This window comes from Magnolia sinica, chromosome 6, assembly GCF_029962835.1.
Source record: "Magnolia sinica isolate HGM2019 chromosome 6, MsV1, whole genome shotgun sequence".
NCBI classification, from domain to species: Eukaryota; Viridiplantae; Streptophyta; class Magnoliopsida; order Magnoliales; family Magnoliaceae; genus Magnolia; species Magnolia sinica.
The window spans coordinates 25,213,706-25,241,601 of record NC_080578.1 but is presented as its reverse complement, the minus strand read 5'-3'; the positions used below and the strand labels follow the sequence as shown (position 1 = coordinate 25,241,601).

Sequence of the window (27,896 nt, the reverse complement as noted above, 5' to 3'; positions counted from 1 at the left end):
AGCCGCCCGCCCGCACTGCACCGTGAACACGTGTCTTCTCACCAATAATATCGGTTCGCGCTGCCACGTCAGCATCCGGCATCTCCCGGACCTGTCTCCAAAGCGCTCTCTCTCTCTCTCTCTCTCTCCTTCGATCTCGATCTGTCTCACCGTTTCTAATGGCGGTCAAACATAGAACGATAGACCGTTGAAAGAGAAGAAAGAAGGAAGAAAGCCAAGGAAACAAAACCCTCTTTATCTACTCTCAAGCGGTTTTCCGACGCTTTCTGAGGTGGTTTCCGGCTATGGGAAGGATGGGAAGCAGCCGGAAAACCTATTCTGCGTCGCCGGCGGACTACAAGCTTCTAGAAGAGGTCGGATATGGCGCCAGCGCCACCGTCTACCGGGCGATCTATCTCCCTCTCAATGAAGTCATTGCCGTCAAGTGCTTGGATCTCGACCGCTGCAACAGCAATCTGGTTCTTCTTCTTCTTCTTTTCTCTTGGGTTTTTGTATACTGACGTGAAGTATTTCGTTGCTGAATTGCCTGATTCGAGTCCATCGATACTGCCATTTCGAATTTATCATGCTTCGTATCTCTTTCATCCTATCGGATTTGTTGTTGCTTTTTTTTTTTTTTTTTTTGGGATTATGCATCGTGTTCAGTTTTTTTTGGTTGTGATTTTTTAGAAATTGCTTAGCTTTGTGATGATCGGATCTCTGTTATGACAAGAAACATCTTTTCTATGGGAATTATAGACTTAGGTTGTGGTGTGGAGGTGTATCATATCAGTGTTCATCTCATCTGGCTTTGTACTCTGTACACCAGGTGGAAAGTTTAGGCCGTGTTTGGATGCACAATTGATTTGAATTTCGATAATTAGTTCAGTAGAGAGGAAGTAACTAAATTGTAGTTATCTTCCTCAATATTCATAATGAAGAAGTATCCTTGGTATTCTTGTTAGTTTCCCTTCAAATTCAGTTTTCTCCATCAATATGAAAACTGAGGTATTTTGCAATTTTGAACTATTGCAATTCGATTCAACACCGCATCCAAATGCAGACTAATGGTTAGGGCTGTAGATTGAGTCCAGTTGAGTCGAGGTGGACCAAGCTTGGCTTGACTCGTCCATGCTCTCCTCGAGCTCGAGCTTAGCATTGGAGCTTGGCTTGTTTGCCAACCCTTTCGAGTCAAGCTCGAGGTGAGCTAGTGGATCGAGTTAAGGCTAGCTTACCTCGAGTCGAGTTGAGCCTGCTCCTACCTCAATACCTAGACCCAACCGACCTAACAAACACCCAACCCGACCTAACACCCAACCCAACCCTATGTCTCTAACCTAGCTCGACTCGACCCAACCCATCTGCCAGCACCCAGCCTGACCCAACCCATCTGCCAACACCCAGCTTGACCCAACCCATCTACCAACACGTACACCCAGTGTTCGAAATATCGGTATCGTGTTACGTATCGCATCATTGGGATACAGATACATATCAGTTATCGATGGGATATGTCGTTTGTATCGGGTAATTTATCTCACTTTTTAGGATACATGGGGAAAATGGTTGAATTTTTCAATGAAACTTCAGGGATTGTTAGAAAATACCTTAATATATACTTTTAAATCATAACATCTAAAAAAGAAGTGCATATAATAGGTTTCCTTTGTATAGGGTCCTAAGTTATGTGTTGTCTGACTGAACTAACGCAACGATATTCAAATTGAGCGCATAACATTTAGAGTATATGTAAAGACCATTTCATCAAATACTCCTACATACTTTGAAGTTAGTCTCAATTAACAGTTGGTTGAAGGTAAATTTCGGAAAAAAATAAAATTTTATTAATTTTTAATAAAAAATTATTTTTATTTTCTGAAAATTGACAAGGACTTAACAAATCAATAGATCAGTCCTCATACTTGCTTGATTTCATGTATGGAGTGCAACATTGCAAGCAATTTGAGAGAAATTGGAGAAATTTCGAATTTTTCATAAATTTCCCCAAATCGGACCACTTACACTCAAATTTCAAAATTAGAACGTATTTAATGATCATTTCATTAAGTACTCCTAAATACTTCGAAATTAGTCTCAATTGACAGCTGGTTGAAGGAGATTTTCAAAAAAAAGAAAAAAAGAAGGAGAACATGAAGAACTAATGGATATCGAAATCAAAGCTCCAATTCCATGATTTTTCATGCAAAACATGAAGAACCAATGGATTTATAACCATTTGGCACTGATTTAACATAATTTCAACAAAAAAAGGATCGAAATTTGAAAATGCTCACCAGATCAAACATGTGAGATATATCGGCACTACCTGTGCATTTTGTATCGCACAGGTGAGATACAAGATATATCATGGGATATATCGGCCGATATCGTTGATATTTAAAACATTGCCTACACCCAAGCCGAACCAACACCCACACTCAACTCAACCCAACACCCAACTCAACCTAACCCAACATCCACACTCGACTCAACCCAGCACCCAACCCGACCCAACCCACACCCGACTCAACCCAGCCACCCGACCCAACTGACCCAACCTGCACCCAATGTTTAAATTATCGGCGATAATATCGTATTATCGCCGATATTTTCGGTATCGGTGGCACGTCGATACCGAAAACCCCAAATTTCGAATCTCTATTGGATATTGGCGAGATTTCGCCGATTTTTTCGATTTTCCGATAGAATGACGAAATTTCGACATTTTCGGTGATTGTCTGTGATAAAATCGAACATATGTCCAACTTAAATGCTAGAAAATCTAAAATAAAAATAAAAATAGTAAATAGAAAATACCTTTCGAGGAGTTTTGGAAGATCTTCGATGGTTGGATTGTGGATTGACAACTCCGGTCTTCAAAAGTACGAAATAAACCCACAAGTCTTCTAACAGTAATAAATTTTAAGAATTTCAGCGAGTTTTATGTAATCTTGCTTGATTTCCGTAAAAATATATCCATTTTCCCAGTGAGAATCGACGTTGAAGATGTTTCAAACTGGATTTTAGGGTTAAAAAAGGAGAAGGGTTTCGGTTTCCCATTGCTTACGGAGGATTTTAAGTTTCTACTTCGCTTTGTTTACGGAGGATTTTTAGAGTCGGGTTCCTTTTTTTAATAAGGACGCGCGACGACTCTCTAGGGCCCACCCCAATGTATGAATTGTATATCTACGCCGTCCATCCATTTTTCCATGTCATTTTAAGGCGTATGCCCAAAAACGAAGCATAACTGGATCTCAGGTGGACTACACCACAAGAAACAGTCGTCATTAAACACCCACCATTAAAAACTTTAAAGGGTCCACTGTAATGTTTATTTCGCATCCAAGCTATTCATAAGGTCACACAGACCTAGATGAAGGGAAAACACAAATATTAGCTTGATCCAAAACTTTTGTGGCCCACAAAGTTTTTTTAATGGTGAATGACCATTGTTTCTTGTAGTGTGGTCAGTGGTCCACCTGAGATTTGGATCTGTTTCATTTTTCAGCTCATCCTAAAATGAGCTAGCAGAATAGATGGACGGCGCAGATATACAACACATACATTGAGGTGGGATCCACAACCAGATTCTATCCCACCCATGCCGATGGTTCAGCGGAAGCGAATTACATGGTGTGCCACACGCACCAACCTCCATGGTGTGTTGACGCCACCAATTTCTATGAGCCCCACCATGATTTTTTTGCTATATCCAAACCATCCTTCCATTTGGCGAGATCGTTTTAGAGCTTGAGCCCATAAATGAGACGGATCCAAATCTTAAGTGGACCACACCACATAAAGCAATGGGAACATTGATTCCCACCGTTGAAACCTTCCTATGGCCACCATGATGTTTATTTGCCATCCAACCTATTCATTAGGTCACGTAGACTTGAATGAAGGGGAAAAAACAAATATAAGATTTATCCAAAACTACTATGACCCCCAAGAAATTTTCAACGGTAGGCCTTCAATCCCCACTGCTTTCTATGGTGTGGTCCGCATGAGCTTTGGATATGTCTTGTTTTTTACTTCAAGTGCTAAAAATATTTCGACAAATAGACTAACAGTTTGGATATAACAATGATCATATTGGGGCTCACAAAACTTGGTGACATCAATATAGAGGTTGGTGGTGTGTGGCACACCACGCAATCTGCTTCCCAGTTCTGCAGTGTAGCAAGGCCTTTCACAGGAATGCATTGGAAGTTAGGTGGGGCCATGGGGCCCACCATGATATTTGTCAGAAATCCATCCCATCCATTCATTTTGCCCGATCATGTTTGGTCATGAGCTAAAAATGAAGACCATTAGATTTTTTTTAATTTTATTTTAACTGTCCAATAAATGTCCACCAACTAGATATTTAGATGATTAAAAAAAACTTAATTTGGATTCATGATATAGCTTAAGCAGGATACCATAATTTGAACAATTTAATTTGACACTTGTGTGCCACGTGTTCAATTTCTAAGTGCCTGTATATAAAATCCATTTTTATATTTTTTAAATAAAATAAATCTATTTTTAAGATAAAATAAATTATTTATTTCTTTCTTTAAATGGGGCCCATTGTGGCCTGATTTATTTCATGATGAGGATGGGCTAGCCTAATGGGACCCATTAGAATCCATTGGGGCCATTTAAAGGAAAATAAAGTATTACATTATTTATTTTTAATTTTTGGATTTATTTTAAAATATAAATTAATAATGTATTTAATGAAAAAATATTTTAAAAAAAACCTATCTGTATGGGTTATGTAATGAATGGTTGGATTGATGGGTAGATGGGATGGATGGAAGGTTAGATGTATAGATGGGATGGATGTTTGGGTGGATAGTTGGATGTATAGGTGGGATGGATGGATTAGAATTTGGATGAGTTGATGGATGGATGGATTGAATGGTTGGTTGGATGGATGGATGAATGGATTAGAATTTGGATGAGTTGATGGATGGATGGGATAGTTGGATGGGTGGATTGGATAGTTTGATGGATGGATTGGATTGGATAGATTGATGGATGAATGGATGGGTGGGTTGGATGGATGGGATGATTGGATGGGTATATGGTTGGATGGGTGGATGGATGGATGGGATGGTTGGATGGATGGTTGGATGGTTAGATGTATAGATGGGATGGATGGATGATTGGATAGATGGAAGGATGGATTAGATGTTGGATTTATTATAACACCACATGCTTAGGCCCCATTAAATGAAAACTTATTATGTATTATTATTATTATTATTATTTTTGTAATTTTTTTTATTCCTAAATATGTAAATATGTGTATTTAAACATCTCCTAAAGTTTCACTAAAAAAATCCACCATTTTTCCTTAGTTTCCCCTGCTTTCCGGTTATCAGCGATATTATCGGCAATAACGATATTTTATCTTTATCTCTGGCCAGCGAAACTTGTAGCGATACCGACAACTCGAACACTGCCTGCACCCGACCCAACCCCCAAATCAAATATTCAATATATATATATATATATATATATATATATATATATATATATATATATATATATATATATATATATATATATATATATATATATAGTCATAAAGGTACCTTGTTGTTGGTGTTGAGAGAGAGAGGCAGCTCGGACTCGGCGGGTTGGGTAAGGAAGGGAAAGGGTAAGAAACGGATGAACGGGCAGGGTAGGGTTTAGGTTTTAACTCTTTTTTTTTTTAAAGTATAATATAATAAAATCACACACACACACACACACTCACGCCGTAGTGGGATTTCACCACCTATGGATACTCGAACCCTTGACCGGGTGTTGAAACTCCTAAGAGTCTACTAAAGTTAAAAGTTAAAACTTATATTAATATAATATATATATATATATATATATATATATATATATATATATATATATATATATATATATATATATATATATATATTTGAGCCAAGCCGAGTTCAAGTTGAGTCCAGTCAAGCTCCACTATGCTCGAGCTTGGCTTGTTTTCAAAACGAGCTGGGTCATATGAAGCTTAGCTTGCCTCGGGTCATCGTTCAAGCCGAGTCAAGCCGAGATAGATCGAGCCAAGCTAATGTAGGGACATTTTCACACCGGGCTCGAGTGGGGTAGCCTGTGGGATGTAGGGACACACTCGGGGTGGGCGGCCCATGTGAGGCGGGCCCCACCCGTGTGAGGTGGGTGGCTCGTGTGAGGCGGTATCCATGTGATGTAGAGCCCACAAGGGGGTTCGGCCGAGGTCCTAACCCATGCGATGTGGGGCCTGGGCATTGATATAAAGGGATTAATTCGCCATACTCTATCAATTCGAGCTTTTAGAGCAAGTGGTTAATTGTCCTGTATTAAAGTGATATCAGAGCGGGAGGTCTCGTGTTCGAGACTCCTCACTGGGGGTGATTAATGCAGGGGCACTTTCACACTGGGCTCGAGTGGGGTAGCCGGCTTGTGTGAGGCAGTACCCATGTGATATGGGGCCCACAAGGGGTGTTGATTTTTGGGGTGTGAGTAGTCAATGGAAGGCTTGCAGCAGGAGTGAAGATATGATCAGAATTTCACTTTTATGCTTGTTGGGCTTTGTCATAGGCAGAATACTTTGTGGATGGCTTACTTTTCTATTACATTGTCTCCAATAAGGCTTCGTTTGGATGCTTAATTGAATTGAATTGCAATTATTCAATTGGATAAAGTGGAAATGACCTGATGGTATTATCCCCCCAATTCACGATGAGGGACTAGCCCAAAATAGCCATTGTGATAGCTTCATGTCCAACTTGAAAGACATGGAAAGCTGGTTGTTATTATGAATGAAGATGGTCCCACCTCCATTTTGACCATTTCTATGTCTGAATTACAGTGAATCAGCTCAACTCAGCATCCGAACTCAACTGAATTGAGTATATGATGATATCTTGATGTAATAATCTTTTGTTTGCTGTCATTTTGGTAACTTCTTTATATTACTATCTACTTAATAGAAATCTCAAATCTACTGTTATTTTTGCTCAGTGGTTGCATGGTTTTAGCTGTTTTTGCCATCTTAGAAAATTTTCATGTCACATGAGCTCCCTTTTTTATATAGGACTTGACCAAAGCCCATTTTCTGACTTGGGAATGAACAGAGTGCTGTGCATGATTGCATGTTTAGAATCATGATGAAGATTTAAGAGGATTAGATACACATTGTTGCCAGCCCTTTTTGTGTTTTATCCTATGTCTAGGTCCTTCTGTCATGAATCCTTATGATGGATGGGGTGTTTTGTAGGATGACATAAGGAAGGAGGCTCAAACAATGAGTTTAATAGATCACTCAAATGTAATTAGAGCATACTGCTCGTTTGTTGTTGACCAATGTCTTTGGGTGGTCATGCCATTCATGGCTGAGGGTTCGTGCTTGCACCTTATGAAGATAGCATATCCAGATGGATTTGAAGAGTCTGTAATTGGTTCTATTCTTAAGGAGACTCTTAAAGCTCTGGAGTACCTCCATCGACATGGGCATATCCATCGTGATGTCAAGGTAAGTTTTAATTCAAAATGGCCAACTGTTATCCTACTAGTTAGGTTCATTCACCTAAATTTGTTTATTTTGTTATGATTAAAAAAAAAACTTGATGCTTTAACTGTACTTGTCTGTTTAGGCTGGAAACATCCTTCTCGACAGTAATGGGGTGGTGAAGCTTGGTGACTTTGGTGTCTCTGCTTGCATGTTTGACAAGGGTGATAGGCAACGTTCAAGAAATACTTTTGTAGGAACTCCATGCTGGTGAGATGTGACCTTTTACCACAACTATATTTTATTTTCCGATAAGCACTTGCAGTTTTTTTTATGTTGTTTTTCCCGTAAATGTAATTTATGACTTACACGCCTTGGAATTTCAATTACTTTTCCATGTGTAGGATGGCTCCAGAGGTTTTACAGCCAGGAAGTGGGTATGATTTCAAGTGAGTGTTGCTCCATCTAGAGAACCTTGAACTCTACCTAGGTTTCAAACTTTCAGAAAACAATCGCTCACTAATTAGAATTTTAGCAGTGGTTAAGAACCCCTATAATTGTAAAGCCACATTGTATTCCTATCTTTACTTTTGATCTTTTCAACTGAACATGCATACAAGTCATGCTAGTCATATGTTAAATTAGCCATTTTATTTATTTATTTATTGGAATAGTTTGTTTTGGATCTTCTTTTCTGATTGGCAGGCAAAAAACTTGTATTTTATTGTTGGCTATACAGCAGCAGTAACAATGCATAAACATGCAACAAATAAGAACTTAAAAACTTGTGGTTATAAATGTTGCCTGACAGGTTGGTGAATCCCTATCATCACCCTTACCAATTCTCTCGTTCTGGTTTCATTGTAACAATGGACAAATTTTTGGTGCATCTCCAATTTCATACCGACGTGCCCCCAGCACCAGCCTCTGGACCCCATTCAACACGTCTTGGAATTTTTTAGTGCATGCTAGGTACTGTTAGTTGATTCACTGGGTGTTTCATGTGGAGGACAGAGTCTGGGAAGTTAACAGTTGTAGTCTTCTGCATATGCTCTGAGAGAACATCTATGATCCAGTTCCTGGGTGTAAATCTCTTCAAAAGTCATGCCAATGTTATATTCTTCTGCTATATTTCCAATCTGTCAGATGCTAAGCCACTGTGTCTGTAGCCAATATTCTAATACAGTAATAAAATTTCCCTAATTTTTATTGTTCCCTGTTAATTAAATCAAGGGTTTATAACTGGGCAATTCTTTCTCGTGTTTTATGGCATGGCAATTTGTCTATTCTGTCATTGAACCTACTATATCCATTGATAAGCCAAGCAGGCTGACTTGTATCTGACATTTGTGTATGTATATATTGGTTGTGCTTATGACCTGGTGCCTACTGTATTCTCTTTCTACAGAGCTGACATCTGGTCGTTTGGAATAACCTCATTGGAGCTGGCACATGGTCATGCTCCCTTTTCAAAGTATCCTCCAATGAAGGTATATACTTTTGTTTTTGAAGATTGACAATATCATGTCATGCATGCTACACCACCAATGAATGATGATTTTAAATATCATTCGGTAAGACAAGGTTTCGGTGGAGTTTATTGGTTTTTACCAAAAACCAGTGCGAACTGGACCTCCGTTATGCAAAATACAAATGGATCGGTCCAGCTGATCTGCTATCAGGATGAGTAGCACCAAATCGAACTGAGTCTGGACTAGTCATAACGAGTTAGCATGAGTCACACAGTGTGGTTCATCCGATGCCTGAGTCATGGGTTGAATTTCAAAACGCCATTGTTGCCATTTTTTCTTCCATTCTTGCCATCGGCTTTGACAATAACTCATTCAGATCTCTATATTTGAAATCCGAAGATTTTGGGAGAAGACCCATTTTTGAGTTTTCACAAAAGTTTTATTTTCTTTTCATATTCTTTTCTAATTCCACTAGTTCCAAAGTTTTTGATCCTCTCTCTCTCCCCCCATGGGTCTATGAAGTCGAGCTCATGTGAACTTCCCATGAGGTTGAGCTGTGTGGGCCCCACCGTGATGCATGTCAAACATCAACCCCATTAGTCAGATGCACCATTCCATGGTGGGCCTTGGGCTTAAAAATCAAGTCAATCGATGACTTTTGTGGGCCACACCACGTATAAAAGTTGAGGGGGGTTACCCTCCCATTAAAACATTCATAATCATTTGTTGAGCCCACTGAGGTGTGGTTCACAAATCCAGCCCATCCATTATGTGTGTCCCACTTGAATGAGGGGTCAGACCAAGTTTCAGAGGCATCCAAATTTTAGGTGGGCCCCACCAAGTACTTTTATATGTTTTAGGCATATCTTCACATGATTTTAGATGGTACAGCCCACCTGAGTTCAGTATGCAGCTGATTTTTGGCATATCCCATCATTTAAAGGGGACCCATCAAATACAAGGTGTTGATGTTCAACACGCATCACGGTGGGGCCCACACAACTCGACCTCATGGGAAGTTTCCATGAGCTCGACCGCATAGAACCATTTCCCATATATATATATATATATATATATATATATATGAGGAAGGGAGTTGTTCCTATATATTTTAATGAGAAATGTTCGTGCACAACTAGATGTACATCCAAGTAGTTTTCGTGTGGGGCTCACTGTAGTGTTTGCATGACATCTCAACCGTCCAACATGCTCACCCCACCATGAAAATGGGACACCTCAAAAATCAGGTTGATCCAAGCATTAGATGTACCCCACCTGAATGTGGAGATTTTATTTTATTTTTTTTAATTTTTTTTTTGTGGTTGCTTATTGTTTTCTATGGTGTGTGGCCAACTTGATAGTTAGATCAACTTGATTTTTGGGGTCTCTCATTTCCATTGTGGAAAGACCTTGCTAGATGGGTTGGATGCACCCAACTTGCTGGATGTCCAACTAGTTGTTTGTGAGCATTTCCGTATTTTAATAATGTTATATATATATATATATATATATATATATATATATATAACGTTATTTGATTAGAAGAAACCAGATAACATATTTTTTATTTGTCAGTTTTCGAGGGAGGGAGGATGTTATTCTTATATATGATTTAATAATCTTACCTGAAATATTACAAGAAAATGACCAGAATATTTCGTTTATCATTTTTCCTTGGCAATTCTTGGATTCAAATGGTCCAGCTCATAAATTGCCATACACTTTATCCATTTCCCGTAGTTATAAGAGTGTACGATTTAGACAAGAAGCTTGTCCAGAGCTGGATTCACTAAATTGGTCCATCAACAGCTAATCAGCTATGAGTTGCACTTATGATTCCTTTTGTGCTAATTGTAACTATTGCCAACAAGAAATACGGAAGGCTGTTTCAGGAACAGCTTCTGCCCTCCATTTTCCCACTTAATGATGCCTCAAACTTGAATCTAATTGTACACAGCTCTTTCAACTCATGGTATCCACTTCATCATAGTTTCTGACTAGCTTGTCCCGTCTCCTGTGTGTAGGTTCTTCTGATGACCATCCAAAATGCACCTCCTGGACTTGATTATGACCGAGATAAAAAGTTTTCCAAGGTATCACTGATCCTTTTAACCAATAAATCAGTAGGAAGGTTAGCTGTATCCATGCCAAAAAAAAAGAAAAAAAAGGGTTGTTTTATCTCCATTTTCTTGTCTGCAAGTATGCTGAAGAGATTTCGGATATACATTCCTGTGCGATATTGTGTTGTCATTGAATAATCTTCTTATAAGAGATTTCCAGTTGTGATCAGTCCTTTAAAGAAATGGTTGCCATGTGCCTGGTGAAAGATCAAACAAAGAGGCCAACAGCAGAGAAGTTATTAAAGCACTCATTTTTCAAAAATGCAAAGCCTCCTGAGCTTTCTGTAAAGAGTCTTTTAGCTGGCTTGCCACCACTTTGGGACCGGGTAAAAGCTCTCCAGGTTGGCCACCTTACTGACATGTTGTAGAGTTTTTTCTTCCTTTCGTCTGTGTTTAGATATGAGTTAATGGATTTGTCACCTCCATGCAGCTTAAGGATGCTGCACAACTAGCTCTCAAGAAAATGCCTACAGCAGAACAAGAAGCAATATCTCAAGTTAGAACAATTTCTTAAAATTGTGATCGTGCCTTTAAAAAAAATATTTCTTGCTCATATGAATCTGTGTTTTGTTTTATTTTGTCTATTATATTTTTTAGATGCGAATTTTTTCCATAATGATTAATAAAATTTGGCCATTTGTTAGAAGGAAAAAATCCATATCAATGACAATCAGCATTCTCTTGGACTAGCAACACAACCACAAAAAAAATTTTTAAAAAAAATTTAAAAAAATCTCATGATATGAAATGGTGACAATTTGTACTGTAAATGAAAATTAGTGTTGCATTTTGTGGTTTGTGTTCTGGAAAAATTGATTTCTTTATTGAAGGCATGCTTATTCTACCCTTCATCTAATTTGCCAGATAGAAAATTCACTGTTACGCATTACGGTGATAGCTTTTTGGTGTCTTAGGAAACTGACACGTGGAGAGGAACCCACACCATATTTTCATCATCATCATCTTTCTCCCAGCAATCTAGGGTTAGCTTTTAAACTTTAGATTGGCAAAAGTCAAGTAATCAGCTTCCCATCAAATATCTATCTTCCTCTTTTGTCTGGGCTCTTGGAACAACCATTACACGATGCCCCAAAGGGCAGGGCAGGGTCATGGAGTGGTTGTTGCAAGCAAACTGTGAGCATGAACCATGAAGTCACACAAATGTACTATTATTTGATCAAAAGAGGTTAGTACATGCTCAAGTAATTGGCTGCAAGGAATAGCAGGGAGCCCACCATTACAGGTTTACCCAAATACCAGTCACATGCCATGATGTGAACACTATCATGGTCAACACTGCACAGTAGCCTAACTGTTGCTCATTATCCAGAAGGGGAAATTTGCAAACATTTTAGGTCTCTAGCATGCAATGTCAGACAAGCTCACTGGGCACAATTAAAATGTCATGGCACTTGACACACAAACTCTTTTATGCTAATGGCTACACAGAAACTTAAATGTAAACTTAATAGAAGACTCTGCCTAGTCATTTTCTTTTCAGCCAAAAGAAAGGGGGAAAAAGGACCAGGCAGTGTCTTCTATCAAGTTTACATTTAAGGTTCCGTGTACAGAGATATACATGTTCTTCCATATCATTGCTTGTTCTGCAGGTTGTCGAGTGTGGAAGATACAGTTTTCATAGTAGAAACTAAAGATATGGGATTCTCTAACTATTATTACTTTTTTTTTGGGTGTAAGTCGAATCTATAGTAGCAGTTGCTTTGGGATTGCTTGGGAAATTGAGATGTGAAAAAGAAAAATATATCTAAATTGGCTTATGAAGCAATCTCATGGTATTGATACACTTGACACTTTTGGGCTAGTGATTGTCTTCTATCAATACTCCAGCGAAGATTACTTTATACTTTCAAATATGCATGGATCTTTTATTGGTGCCTGCTGTTCTGAAGGTCTGAATGACAAAGATACAATGGTACAAAAAATAGAAATAAAAATTGATAAACTTATTTTTTTACTATTAGTAAAATGAATTATATAGAATATGGAGATAGACTTGTTTCTGTTTTATGAGTCAGAATGCAAGATACAACTTGAAGAGCCCTCTACGATAACTTGTACGGGTAAAGTTTGAAGTGGATTAGTGACAGCTTCCTATCACAGCTAAAAATCTTGAAAATAAAATAAAATTCTTAAATCAGAAGTTGCTTGTTTCTTCTAGTCCATCAAAACCACTTCCCAACATTCTGAAATGTGGTTCAATTCATTTGAGTTCCATGCTACAAAGTCAAGTTAGCATTAAGCATTTTATGCACACTGCCTGAACACAAGAGATGGTATCTAATACAAATATACCGCGCAATAGATCTTGGATTTGGAAAATGGAGAAGACCCAAGGCCAATAATTTTGGCATGAAACCAAGCATGAAGTATTCTCCGATCATGCCCAATCATGTCTACCGGCCGGTATAAACAGGAAATCAGGTTGTTCTCACTATTTTCATTAGGTTTCAATGTTGGTCCAGTTCTATTTACATTCTGAAGGTGTTTTCCCTCCATGCTTATTTGGAACAGAAGGATTAGCCAATACCTTGCGATCATACGATTGTGTCATAGGTTGGGTTGATCAACTGCTTCAATGGTATGGTGTCTCAATTGCCATTCAGTTCTGCATGTCCTATGTATATGTAGGAGCATGCATGGGAGTAGACATCATGAAATATGCATGGAAGCCCACCATGTTGGAAGATTTGTGTTATATAATGTAGTGTATAAGGGTATTTTAGTAATTTGTTGTGGTTTCTGTTTGTTTATATACCTTATTGCTTCCTTCAATGAAGTCAGAGGAGTTTATTCTCTCAACCCCTCTTTGCAAGTTTCATGTTATCAGAGCCTTCTTGAGATATATGCATCTTCTAATACCTTTGGACATTGAATCCAGATAGTTCTTCCTCCTTTCCTCTGCATCTTTATTGCAACGCAGTCTTCATTTCCGTTTTTGAACACGCTTGTGAAATGACGCCATCACATGACCATTTCAGATCTGTTTAAAAGAGGTCCCTTGTGATAGATATTGATTTTTAGAGAAATTTTGGTGCTTTCTTCAGAAAATTTTGAGCTTTTTCTGAGGGTGTTTTGAAGGTTATGCTGAAAAAAACGAAGATATTGTTTTCTGATTTGAAGCTCAATCTGAACCTTTATTGCGGTTTTTTGTTGGACATCACAAAGTGTTGAAAGAGGATTACTTTAGCAACATTTTGGACCCAAGATTATTAGTTTTCGAATTGATTGAATTTGTAGCGTTGGCACCCCTCTAGAGAACCATTATGTTGCTGTTGAGGTATTTGGGATTGCGTCTGTTCCTATTCAAGCCATAAAAGGTTGGATGGAAAAATTACACATTTTGGTAATTTTTAATGCACAATCTTTCGCTGGGAAGGAATCTATGGGGGCATATCAATGGATCTATTAAAGAACCCACTTATAATGGAAATGAGTGGAAGGTTAGTGATGCAAAAATCCTCACTTGCATAGCAAATTCCGTTGACACATCCATTGGCGTGCATCTGGCAAGTTTCGGACTGCCAAGAGACTTGGGAGTTGGGAATACCTGCAAGGGCTATATGCTGTCCAATTCAGTCAGGGTATTACTTAGAGATCGATGTTTGGACTACTCGACAGTCCAATTCAGACAGAAAGTATCAAGTGGACATCAATATTGTTTCATGTTCTAGTGCTGAAGCTGAGTATCATGTTATTGCTCAAACTGCTTTTGAGATTGCTTGGCTTTTGTAGAAGTAGATTTAAGAAGAAATCTGTAGAAATGGAAAGGGTAGAGAGAGAGAGAGAGAGAGGCTAGGGCAACTTGTTGTGTTGTGTATGCTATTCTCTTGACTAACAAGCTGGAGCATGGATATATATTAACTTTTCCCCTCAAGATGGAGCATCGATATTGATCATTCCCAGCATGGAACACACAAACACACACTAACTTGAGAGAAACATAGATGTATATTAACTTAAGAGAAACATACAATGCTCCACAGGAGTACACAAACACAGTTACATGTATTTCCACATTGCCCCTCAAGCTGGAGCATGGATACCTCGATCATGCCCATCTTGGAACAGATACAAAGAAGATGACAATCAGCATGGGCTATTGCTCCCCTTCAAACACAACATGGTGGCATACAAGATCTTCGATTGTTGGTTGTTTGTAGAATGTAGCTTAAACTTTCTTCGTTCGTTGAATCTTCTCTTCAAATAGGAGTCCATAACCAAACTCGACAACCATTGAGTCACTAACCCATTATTCGCATGCAAAATCCTCTCACGAATACGTGCAACATTACACAATAAATGAGTGAACTACACTCGCAACACTTGAGAGGATACACACACAATGGCATATGAAGACGTGTGAGTGAATTACACCCACAACTCCATAAAGGCCTAATGAAAGAAGAAATAATGAACAAAAAAGGAAAGCTCCACTAGTTGAAATCCTCAATGTCAAGTTGGGTCAAGCATTACGTCAAACTGTTTGTGTGTTTAGTACCTCTAAGCACGGAATGAGAGCTCCAACAATACAATCACCATTTTCCACATGATTCTACATCTCATTTCACAGCCTTACAACATTAGAACATGAAGGAGGCAGAAAGAAATTCTAGCGAAACCCCCCCTCCCAAAAAAAGGCCGTCGGGACCCATTTTTCACAAAAAAAATAAATAAAATAAAATTATAGCACACCCATATCTCGACGAAACTTCACAATTCTTACTTCTGGTGATTTCACATAATCAACCATACCTACTCCATGTGAAAAATCTGCCCAAAAAGACCTTGGAAAAACAACATAGAAAATCGAAATCTGATATTTTTCTCACTTTTCTGTACTATTGTTGAAACACCACAAAAAGCTTGTCCAAAAATTGCAAAAAAATCATCAAAAATATTCTTTTAAAATCATTATCTTTCAGATCCCATAATTTTCTGCTTCAAAGGATTGCTTGGTTGTACCCTGCTAATGTAATTTGTACATATGGATGACCTCAATAGTGGGCCCCACTGTTGTCGATTGTGATTAGGTCCACAAACCACATTGATACCAAGTAGAAGTAGATTCAAGAAGAAATCCGTAGAAGAAGTGGAAGAGAAAGGGTGGAGAGAGAGGGAGAGGCTAGGGCTACTTGTGTTGTGTATGTTAGTCTCTTGACTAACTCACACACACACACACATATTAACTTGAGTGAAACATACAATGCTCTACAGGAGTACAAAACATACATATACACACAAACACAATTACATGTATTTCCACAGCTTCATTGTCTTCTTACTGATCTTGGAGATTAGCTCTCTTCTCCCACATCTCTATACTGTGGTAGTGGTAATCACATTGCTATCCAAATTGCTAGCAACCTTGTCTTTCATGAGTAAACCAAATATACTGCAGTCAATTGTCATTTTGTTTGTAATCTATTTCAAGCCGATGTTCTCTCATTCCCTCACATCTCTTGAGCTAGAGACTGTGGACGAAGTCTCTCACTGCAACACACTTTCAAGTCTTACTCACCAAACATCATTTGTTGTGGTTTGTATTTGTATATTTTATTGCTTCCTTTAATGATGTCAGAGAAGAGCTCATCTTCTTAACCCTTCCAAGTTTTAGTTTTTAACTACATCTCTTGTACTAATTATTTAGACTACAAATAGGTAGTGGATTTACCTTGTGTGGTTAACAGAGCGTAATTGTTTAAATATTGAGTGGTAATTGCTAAATGTCTACAATTTCAGACTATGCCTCGATTTAAATCAATATTGATATGTTTCTATTCCGAATTGCCTGGTCTTATTCGTGCATATCTGACATTTCCTCTATTGATTCATCTACCAGAGTGAGTACAAGCGAGGGGTTAGTGCATGGAACTTTGACATTGAGGATTTGAAAGCACAAGCATCACTGGTATGATTATTATTCCTTTTGAATTCCTCACTATTCAAAAGCTGATATCATTGAGGATTAGCATTCCAGTTTGTTGTTTACTTTGGAATGTTAGTGGCATTGGTTAACTTTCCATGCCTTTCAATAGGTTCAAGATGATGATGATCTGATGGGAATGAAGGAAGAAGATGAAAACATGAGATTATCAGTTAATGATAAGGTTTAATGAATTTTTTCCCTATCTGAGAGTTTTGAAGTTAAAATTATTCACTATTACCAATATCCCAAATCCATATGCTACTACTTAGAAAGATTTAATTACATCATTGGAATTGATATGCACACCCACCCATTGATTTTCATATACTTTTTCCCATTTTGGAACACGTATATGAAAATAAAAGAGGTGGGTGTGAATAGCACAAATGTGCACTATTTCAATTCCCAAAATGGAATTGGGTGTAGGAAATAAAAGATGTGGGTGTGCACGAATGCGCACTATTTCAATTCACAAAATGGAATTGGGTGTAGGAAATAAAAGAGGTAGGTGTGACTAGTGGGTCGGTTGTACTAGTACAAAGTCCACTGCTTGGACAGTTGCTACACCTTTGAGTATTATGGACTATGGGATAGAGGGGACATCTTCCCCACATTGCATGCCCCTTTGATCGGATAGTTCTAAATCCCAATCAAGTGCCTGCAAGATGGATTGTTATACCAAATCTCTGTCCAACTTGCAGGCTCCTGATATATTCTTATGATCATCCGATCAATGTAGCGTGGTACAATCCCTAGTGGTGCCTCCTATCCAATGGTCCTTGTGCATCAAACATGGGGTTTGCAGTCGACTTCTCACTGACAGTGTAGTGTGAATTCTTTACTCTGGATAAATCTATGTGCACATATACATGTGATATAAGATGGCAGACAAGCTTATGAGATACTTGGTTACTATTGTCAGGATTCGTCTGTTTACGGATCTAGTTTGGGGAAATCAATTTCTACAAATGACATTAATGGCAGGTATGTAATTCTAGGATCCGAGGGTGTACTGTTAGGTTGTGTTTGAGTGGAGGAAAACTAAAATGTTGATTAACAAGGAGTCCTGTGCAAATGGAGTGTGGATCCAACAATAATTCTACTGATTGTTTCAGAGTGTGACTGTTGATGGAAAACCTTGGAAAAGGAAATGAAAATGAGAAAGCTCAGTTGCCTTGCTTCCCTTCTTTGCCTCAGAAATCAATTTTCCACCTTTGGTTGGCATCGAGTTATCCAGTGATTTTGTTTTTCAGAATTATTTTCTTTAAAAAAAGGAAATGAGTTCCACATTGTTTATTTTTCCACAAATAGGGAACACAAGGATTCCTTGGAAATTGTTTTCACTTCAAGGTATTAAACATTCCCAAAAACCAGCTTAATTGCCAACTCACTCAGAAACCAAAGATTGAATAACGATTATATCCAGATCCTTGATTGCAGTTTCTGTTGATTTTGATATGCCTGCTTGATATGCAACTTATTTTTGTGGATATTGTGACAACATTTCATAAACCTTTTCTGAATCAGCCAGACTTAGAACTGATTTGTTACTCTTCAAATATTATAACTAGGAATTCACTGTGGAATTCTCTTCTTGGATATGTAATATACTTTGTTGGAACTGTGGAGTGTGGACATCATTCTTCTTGCAAATTTTTCTATAATATGTATCTAACTAGAAAAACTTTTTTATGTTTCTTGCAGGGGAAATAGCAGTGGTGCTGATTGGTCTGAAGCGAGGTGCTTGATTGGTAAAGGAGAAATTTTGGAAACCGAATTGGCGGATTCCATCAACCAAGAAAAATTCGACAGACAAAAGAAAGATGGATCAAGCAATGGGCCAATGTCTTCAACCTCAGAACGGGACATGGGACAAGCCTGCCCTAAAACTCAAGTTGGAAAAACATACCAAACTCAAAGTGGACCACTCGTACCTTCTAGCGTGCTTAGTCATTCTTTGTCAGAACGGGAGCGCATCCCTGAAAGGTATGTTTTTCTTTCCTTGTACCCTTCAATTCAACGTCATGTGTTTCTATTCAATTCTTCAATTAGTCACCTTCGGCAAGTTCAAATACATTTGGATCAAAAGAAAAGAAAAGAGTGCATGGCTTCAGGTTAGTCCAGTAAATGGGTATGGAACACGGTTTAGTGATACTAGTTATTTTGGTTAGATACTCTAAACATTGATATGGGGCTTTACGAGATAATGTTCAAAGAACTGATGTTTGTTCGTTGATACAGCTGTAAAATCCCATAATAATGATGGAAGGAGCTATGCTATTGAAAAGTTTCTTTGTTTTCCATTTTGATGCATTTCGACTTTTGGTGTCCTCTCCCAAAACTTTTCTTGTCATGACTAGAACTTGCCTCTTAAAATCTAGATACATTACTTTTATGGTAGATCCAGTGTTCGTTATATCAGTACCATTACATGTATCGCTGGCTGGGGAATGGGATATGGAAACATGTATCGATATCGCCGATATCATCACTGATACTCGAAAATGTATTGCTGACTAAGGGAAACATTGGGAGAACATAAGGAAATTGTGGAATCTCTCGATGAAACTTCAGGAGATGCTAAAATACACATGTTTGCATATTTTGGAATCAAATGATTGTAAAAAAGACGCATACATACTAAAAGCATGTAACGTTGACTCGCGGAAACATTAGAGATACATGGGGAAAATGGTGGAATTTTGCAATGATATTTCAGGAGGTGCTAAAATACACGTATTTGCATATTTAAAAATCAATTAAGAATAAAATAATAGCGAAAAATACGCATTTTTAAGAATCAAATAATAAGTTTCCTTTTAATGGGGCCTAAAAGCATGCATCATTGACCCAGGGAAACATTGGGGAGCACATGGGGAAAATGGTGGATCCATCCATCCATCCATGCATGCATGCATACACAAATATGCGCGCGCGCGCACACACACACACATCCAACCATCCAACCATCCATCCGACCACATATCCATCCATTCATGCATACATACGTACATCCATCCATGTATGCATACATATACACATACAAGCATGCATTTCATTATACAACCATGCACCTATAAAAATTTAAAAAATAAAAAAAATTGAAATGAATTTATTTAATAAACCGATTTTTGGCAATATTATCAAAATATCGTTGATACATTGGCGGTACAAGCGGTGCCTGGAATTTACATATTCGAAAATATTAGTGATACATTGACAATATTGATACATTGGTGGCACAACCTGTTGATGGGAAGCATCCGTTCAAACATAGGCACTTTCAATCTAAGTACGAGAACACAAACAAAGTCGAAGACAACAATTCTAGAATTTTGATTCAATTCAAGCCTTCTTATAACTCATGCCAAGCCCTTATATAAACTTTGAGATGTACATATAGGGAAGATTTATAATGTCATTGACAACTAATAACTTGTTATAAAAATAGAAAAGTAATAAAAGAGATGTACAAGGGATAAAAATGCAATTAAGAAGTTTGACTAATTGATTATTGGATAACTAGATGCCTAATCAGGAGGCTTGGGCCCTTTTATTGATGGGCCAGTTGCGGGGCTTGGGTTGGGCCCATGGATCTTGGGGAAGCCCTTTTATTGATGCGGGGCTCACGAGGGGGTTCAGCCGAGGTCCTAACCTATGAGATGGGGGGGCCTAGGCTATGAGATAAAGGGATTGATTTGCCACGCTCTATTAGTTCAAGCTTTTAGAGCAAGTGGTTAGTTGTCCTGCGTCAAAGCGGTATCAGAGCAGGAGATCTTATGTTCGAGACTCCTCACCGGGGGTGATTAATGTAGGGGCATTTTCACACCGAGCTTAGGGGCACACTTAGGGTGGGCGGCATGTGTGAGGCAGGTGGCTCATGTGAGGCAGGCCCTACCTATGTGAGGCAGGTGGCTCATGTGATGCGGAACCCATGTGATGTGGGGCCCACGAGGGGGGTTCAGCCAAAGACCTAACCCATGAGATGTGGGGCATGGGCTATGAGGTAAAGGGATTGATTTGCCTCGCTCTATCAGTTCGAGCTTTTAGAGCAAGTGGTTAGTTGTCCTGCGTCAACAAGTCTTTTATGTTCTCATTGATGACAACCAAAGGAATGCGTTCCTTATTTAGTTGTACTTGTAGGACAGCTATCATGTTTTATGCTTTCTTGATATGGGCTTTGCATCCACAGGTTATGGAAATACTATTTCCTCTACAGCTCTACCTTTATAGGTGTCATGCATAGGGCAGAAACTATTTTTCATGCATCAAAGGGTAGATTTAATGTGTTTTCTTGGTTTGTCGTTGTTATTAGGTGTGAAAGTGACAACCAACCAGCAGCTGAGAAATATAAGCGTAATCCACGGAAAGCACCAAGCTTTAGTGGGCCTTTAATGCTTCCAACCCGAGCTTCTTTAAACAGTCTATCAGCTCCAATAAGGTCTTCAGGAGGTAATAATACTGTTAGATTTATATTGAACTAATTGCCCTTTTCACATGTTGTTAAAAAGCTTGTAAGCATAAGAATTAATCATCGTGACACAAACCCTGCTTTGTCTATGAGCCCAAATTGCAGGGCTAAGGAAACCCTGCATTGTTAATCCTCTCTTCTGTAGGTTTCAGAGATTCTTTGGAAGATAAGCCAAAGGCCAATGTGGTACAAGTAAAAGGCCGGTTCTCTGTGACATCAGAAACTGTGGAACTTGCAAAGGTAAATTTCTGACCTTATATCTTTGTTCTAAATTCAATAACCTCTACTGAAGAGAAATATGGAATGTAGGATCCAGTATGTACAGGTTCACGAAGATCTACTCAGGTCAGTTGTAAATGTCAGGAATTACATTTCACAAAGAAATTTCATCATTGAAATTGTTTAGTTCCTTTTTTCACATTTAGCACTATTACATGTTTCAGGTTTCTCCTCTAAGAAAATCTGCAAGCGTTGGTGATTGGCTAGTTGATTCTCGACAAGTGGTATGTATAGTTACCTGATTATTTTCTTCTTTGATCTCTTCCACATGACATTGGTTCTGGGTCTCATAGAGCATGAAACATGTTCTCTGTTCAGAGGATTGCACTTACAGTCTTACATCTTCAAACTCTTATTGGTGAAACAGGAGAAATGAAATTAAGTATCAGTTCAAAAGAACAACATGGGAAAGGGCACCCAAAGGACTGCCTGGTGTGCCTGAGGATAAAAAACTTAGAATAATAGTGTATTGTCCAAGCCAGAAACCGAAAATTTTGGGATGATAAGTTGAATGTTTATTTCAGTTGAAAGAAGTTGAAATCAAAATCAGAAATAGATTGGAAGAGTAAAGTGAAAACAAGTATAAAAAAGTGTGCGTGCGTGCATGTGTGTTTCATATCCACTAGTCCTACTAACATATGGGAATCCCATACTCCTGTGAAAAAGAGGTTGAAACTATGAAAATATGATCATGCACTGTGACCATCACAATCAAGGTCGTCACCTTTGTTCATGTCAAGTTTACTAAAAAACTGTAACAAATACAAAGTATCCAGTTTGAACTGAAGTTTCATATCCAATTTGGTTCGTACATGTGTTCCTGTTTGTGATGGTTATGTGCTATGGACAGGTCTCTGTGCCACATTCATGCACCAAAGTGTAAGCAAAAGGTACCCAAATGTTATGAAATATATTTTTAGTAGTGTTGTAGATACTGAAAGGGATTCAGGAGGACCCCGAGATACTCAAATTTTGTCAATTAAGTATGATAATAAAAACAATTGGATCAGAAGACCAACAATAGTTTTGGTTATAGAAAGATGGAGATGATTAAGATCAGAATCATCATACACCTCTAATTAATAATAGACAGATTTCAGTGGCAAAATCATCAATTTACTACAAAGAAGAAGGGTGTTACCAATAAAAAAGGGATTAGGTTCAACTGGTTAAATTTGCCTGAGTTTAAGAGGTAGTGAAATTTTTTGGAAGGGGACTTTAGATGAAATTAGTTGAAAGGTGAACACTGTGGATCTCGTGGTAGCTGATACTACACAGAAATATCGTTATAAAGTACTTCTGAACGTACTGCCATACCCTTAACGGTCACTTCTAGTTCTAGGGCCTGTTTGGATACGTGGAATCCAAGTAAAGAAAGGAAAAGGATATCTAATTATGATTTCCATGAGCACCATTTAAACATGGATTCCAATTTTAGAGTTCTTGTTTGGATAGCAAGTGGAAATATCATATTCCTCTCCCAACAGTCATCTGTTTCTTGTTCCAAGAATTCAAAGTATGTTAAAGTGTAATAATTGCTTAGTGGAATCCATCTTTTTCTTAGCTGTCCAAACAACCAAAGTGGTCACGTCCGAGGAAGACCCTTCTCCTTCTCCATTGTTTGGCATGGAATCCACTAAAATTAACTTCTCGACAATGTGCATTGGATTCTTGTTTCTCAGTAATTAATATGAACTGCACACTGGGATTTTGCTGCACTAATAAATAAAAATAATATTCTCATCATTTCTTGCTTACAATTATTACGTTTTATATATAATTTAATCGATGCTGCATTTCTTTGACTGTTTGCTCAGCCTAACTGTCTGTCACCCAAGGAAGTCAGCAACAGTGCAATACCTGCATCAATTCTCGTGCCTCACCTTCAGAACCTTTTTCATCAGACTGCATTACAACAAGTACTGTGGACGGATTTAGATTTCTCTGGGAAAATATCCCATTTTTATAACATTCTTCCTATTCATCATCTTCTACTTAGACATTCTTTTAACTTTCAGGATCTCATCGTGAATCTGTTGAATAGCTTGCAACAAACTGAGATAGTGGATGGTGAGCTGAAATCCCTTTTATTGTGGCAGTTCTGTACCAATTCACAAGATAGCTTTTGCAGAAATTCCTATTGTAATACTTAAATTACGATTCAGGTTTTCAAACTGAGAAGTTGACTCGACAAACACGCAACTCAGAGAATGATACATCAGTTAGTACATCATTCCTATCCTGCTTTCACCCTTTTCATTTCCTCAGTAGTGTGGCCATTCTTCTGAAAACTCTTTCTCATGTTCTTTGTGCCTGAACTGTACTGTGGCCAGTCTTGTGATGAGGTTTTCTCATGTTTGCAAAAGGAACTGATACTGCAAGAAAATTATAAAGTCTATTAGGGAATTTAGTGACTAATGCTTTGGTTTCCTAGGAATGTAACTGGTTAATTTTCTTTTGTTGTTTGTTTTTCTGGGCTGGGGGTTAGTACTGGGTGGGGCTGTGGAGTTACGCGAATGTTGTCAATGTGAGTTGTTGCCGTGGTTAGTTTCCAAGAGCCTGGATAAAAATGGGAGGTTAATGAGAGCCAGTCATAGATTTTTGCTGATATATCTTAAAAGCCAACCCCGAATTGCTAGAAAGCTCACCATCATCATCTAAGCCTTATACCGATTAATTGGGGTTGGCTACATGAATCCTGTTCTACCATTCCACTCTATCAAGGGCCAAACCTTTAGTTAGACCATAAACTGTCTTTTCTTACTACCTCCATCCATGTCCTTTTGGGCCTTCCCCTTGTCCTTTTGGAGCCTTCAACTTGTACTAACTCACTCCTAACCGGCACAGTTCTCAGCCTCTATTGCACATGACCAAACCATCTAAGTCTACTTTCCCTCATCTTATTACCTATCGGTACTACCAGGTTCCCTCAAATGCATTCATTTCTAATGCTAACCTCCATGATGCGGACATCGATGGTTCACTCTTTAGAGTGTATCAGAGGAGGAGGCGTCGCCGACAGAGTACCAGAGCGGAAGAGTTGATGTGGATGGACGTTGGGTCTATCAGACCTACTTTCTAACGCGCTACGAATGTAGGAGCGGCATGACCGCACCCTAACGATAGATCCATGGGTCGGATTTCACACCCTACCACGCGGGTGTTTTAGTTTTAGACATTTTTTGTTCTTTTTTCTTGTTTCAAAAGCTTTACTGCACTCTCTTTACTTCTTCGTCTTTTTGTTATTTTTCTTGTTTTTAGGGGCTTTAGTGCACTTTTACTTTTTCCATTGCTTATATATACATTGTGAAAAATCCCTATTTTTATTATTATTGAATGAATAGAAATTCGTATCTTTTCTTCTTCTTTATTCAAGAGATTAGGGTTTCAGGATTGGCCCTTAGGTATTAAGGATTCCACCCCGATTTTAGGTTTCCTTCTTTCTAGATCTTCGAGGTGCAAAAAAAGGTAAGAATCATCATCCTTCTTTTCTTTTGACGAAAAAGGACCTATACTTTCTTCATCTCGAACCCATCATTCTCCACCCATTCCGTTCCTCTCTGGATATCCCCCTTCTAGTTTAAACGGAAAAGAGTGATGGTTAGTCAATAGAATCAGATCCAAACTTGACCGTCGACTGACTTATGATAGATCTGGGATATCCTCATATCCCTAGGTCTTCCCTTTTTACTGTTTACATGATTTTATGATAAGGGTCGTGATCCTGACGGAATGACTTCATCTTTGTGTTGAGATTTACCTAATCCATTTGATTGAAAAGGGTTAGTTGATTCGTGTATTTATTTGAACATTCTTTAACCTGATTATACATGCATCTAGGATAAGCTCGACCCGCGTACCGACTCTGCGAAGGGGACATATTTTGTTGAGTTTAATTAGCCCTTTTTTTCCTAGGTTTTGTTGAGTCCCTATATAGATCTAGGCCATATAGGGTAGTTGTATTGCATTGGTATAATCGTTTTTACCCTTTCTCACACATAGATATAGGACTATTCACTTGTTATTCCTGGTGTATGCCCATGCGCACTAGTCGTGGATTCGGTCTCCATTACACCATGGATTCCGATCAATTTGCCAAGGCTATGGAGGGCCTAACTAAGAGAATGGATCAACAGTTTCGAACCTTGAGAGATGATAACGCGCAACAGTTTGCGCATCAGGATGGTAGGTTCACACGTCTAGAGGAGAAAGTCGTGCGTCTAGAGGCTGGTATTCCAACCGCCACCGTAGGCAGAGCCCAGGCGACCCCTAACACCAAGGTTGTCGATAAGTCCCAAGTTGTGGGCCCTGATCCGCCTAAGGATGGTTTGGGCACAAGCTGGTCCCGTGGGCTTGGCAATAGGCACGATGGGGTATATCCATTACCACTCACACACAATTGTAATCCTGTTCTTCCCGCCCAATGGGAGGGCCATGACGGGGTGCATCGTCAGCACCTCCAAGGATATCATGAGCATGAGGACTCTGTTGTTAGGGTCATGAAGGGCATCAAGGTTGACGCTCCCAGTTTTGATGGGAGATTGGACCCCAAAGTTTTTTCCGACTGGTTAGCAGACATGGACCACTTCTTTGAGTGGCACGGTCTGTCAGACCCACGATGAGTCGGTTTCGCCAAGATGAAATTGGTGGGCCAGGCAAAACTATATTGTGGAAATGTGGAGCATCGCCGTGAGCGATCTGGAGAGGGGTCAGTTCTTTTTGGATTGAAATGAAAGAGTTGTTGTGAGAGAAGTATGTTCCCCTTTCTTACAAGCAGAGGCTATTGGATCAATGACACATTTTGTGCCAAAGATCCATGACGGTGACTGAATACATCGCCAAGTTTGATGAATATATGATGAGGTACGATGTGGATGAGAACCCTGCTGTGGTTCTCTCCCGTTTCCGTATGTGGCCTCAGGCCTGTGCTTCAGCAGGAGCTCATGCTTCACATGGTCACCAGTCTGGAATATGCTTACGAAGTGGTACAAGAACTGGAGCACTGTATGCTCCAATCCAATGTGAGGAGAATTGATTTTCGACCTACTACGCTTAGAGTAGCTCTGCAGGGAGTGAGACCCCAAGTTGGAATTCAACCCAGATCTCAATCTAGTACCCAACCAGTTAACAAAAATCGAAGTAACAATATGGTTGGACCAAGTACTAGGCCCGCGATGCCAGGGCAGTGCTACCGCTGTGGTGGTATGGGTCACATTGTTGCCGAGTGTTCAAATAAGGGTGTGCGCATTGCCTTTGTTTCTAAACAACCCACAAATGAAGTGGCAGATAAAGTTGATGGTGACCAGGATGATGAGAAGATCATTATACCCTCCCTTGAACCGGCTAGTGATGCTGAGGATGATATTGTGGCTATCCCACTTGCAATAGTGAGGTGCGCCTTGACCCAGATGAAGGAAAGTGAAGATTGGCGCAGAACCACCATTTTCCACACCTACGCCAAGTGCGAAGAAAAGAGTTGCGAAGTGATCATAGACAGCGGGAGCTGTGAGAATGTAATTTCCCCAGTTACTTTGAGTCGCCTGGGGTTGAAACTAATCCCTCACCCCAATACATACAAAGTTTCTTAGGTGGATGCAACATCCCTCCCTGTGACCCAGTGATGCCTTGTTCCAATTGAGTTTGGACCATACAAGGACAAGTTGTGGTGTGATGTGGTCACAATGGACGTTGGTCATATCATCTTAGGAAGGCCATGGTTCTATGACAAAGATGTCATAATATTTGGGCGTACGAATAATTGTGTATTTAAGCATGAATGAAATAAGCTTCTCTTAAGCCCGCTCCCTCCCAAATCGTTAACAGGAGCAAAAGATGTTGCGTCCCCAGGCGGTCCTAAGAGTCAAAGGGCACCACAGTCGAAGTCTCTCCACATCTTAGATGCTAAGGAGTTTGAGAGAGACCAAGGCGGGGACTATGGTGTACGGCCTACTGGCTAGGGAGAGTACACCTGAGGTTGTTATAGGGATACCTCAGGAGGCTCTTCCGGTCTTAAAGGAGTTTCCGGATGTCTTTCCTGAGGACCTTCTAGACGAGCTTCCACCGATGCAAGACATTCAGCATGCGATAGATCTCGTCCCAGAGGCAACCCTACCAAACTTCTTTCACTATA

The 27,896-nt window shown here is 39.1% G+C and overlaps 1 protein-coding gene across 4 annotated transcripts in view; it reads left to right on the top strand.

Moving 5' to 3' along the window:
• Window positions 1-90: 90 nt before the first annotated feature.
• Window positions 91-27,896, top strand: part of LOC131248574 (serine/threonine-protein kinase BLUS1-like) — a 42,587-nt gene continuing 14,781 nt past the window's right edge. The window contains exons 1-19 of one of the 4 annotated variants that reach the window (XM_058248912.1): window positions 93-458; window positions 7,247-7,501; window positions 7,623-7,747; window positions 7,882-7,926; window positions 8,886-8,967; window positions 10,974-11,042; window positions 11,240-11,410; window positions 11,500-11,565; window positions 16,930-16,998; window positions 17,126-17,197; window positions 17,939-18,000; window positions 18,721-19,002; window positions 21,332-21,468; window positions 21,633-21,727; window positions 21,797-21,832; window positions 21,931-21,990; window positions 23,584-23,685; window positions 23,785-23,836; window positions 23,932-23,987. In XM_058248912.1, coding sequence (XP_058104895.1) covers window positions 285-458; window positions 7,247-7,501; window positions 7,623-7,747; window positions 7,882-7,926; window positions 8,886-8,967; window positions 10,974-11,042; window positions 11,240-11,410; window positions 11,500-11,565; window positions 16,930-16,998; window positions 17,126-17,197; window positions 17,939-18,000; window positions 18,721-19,002; window positions 21,332-21,468; window positions 21,633-21,727; window positions 21,797-21,832; window positions 21,931-21,990; window positions 23,584-23,685; window positions 23,785-23,836; window positions 23,932-23,987 — 2,010 coding nt within the window. In that variant the 5' untranslated portion in view covers window positions 93-284. Of the gene's footprint in view, window positions 459-7,246; window positions 7,502-7,622; window positions 7,748-7,881; window positions 7,927-8,885; window positions 8,968-10,973; window positions 11,043-11,239; window positions 11,411-11,499; window positions 11,566-16,929; window positions 16,999-17,125; window positions 17,198-17,938; window positions 18,001-18,720; window positions 19,003-21,331; window positions 21,469-21,632; window positions 21,728-21,796; window positions 21,833-21,930; window positions 21,991-23,583; window positions 23,686-23,784; window positions 23,837-23,931; window positions 23,988-27,896 lie in introns of all 4 variants that reach the window. The other 3 variants (XM_058248913.1, XM_058248914.1, XM_058248915.1) reach the window with 3 other exon arrangements.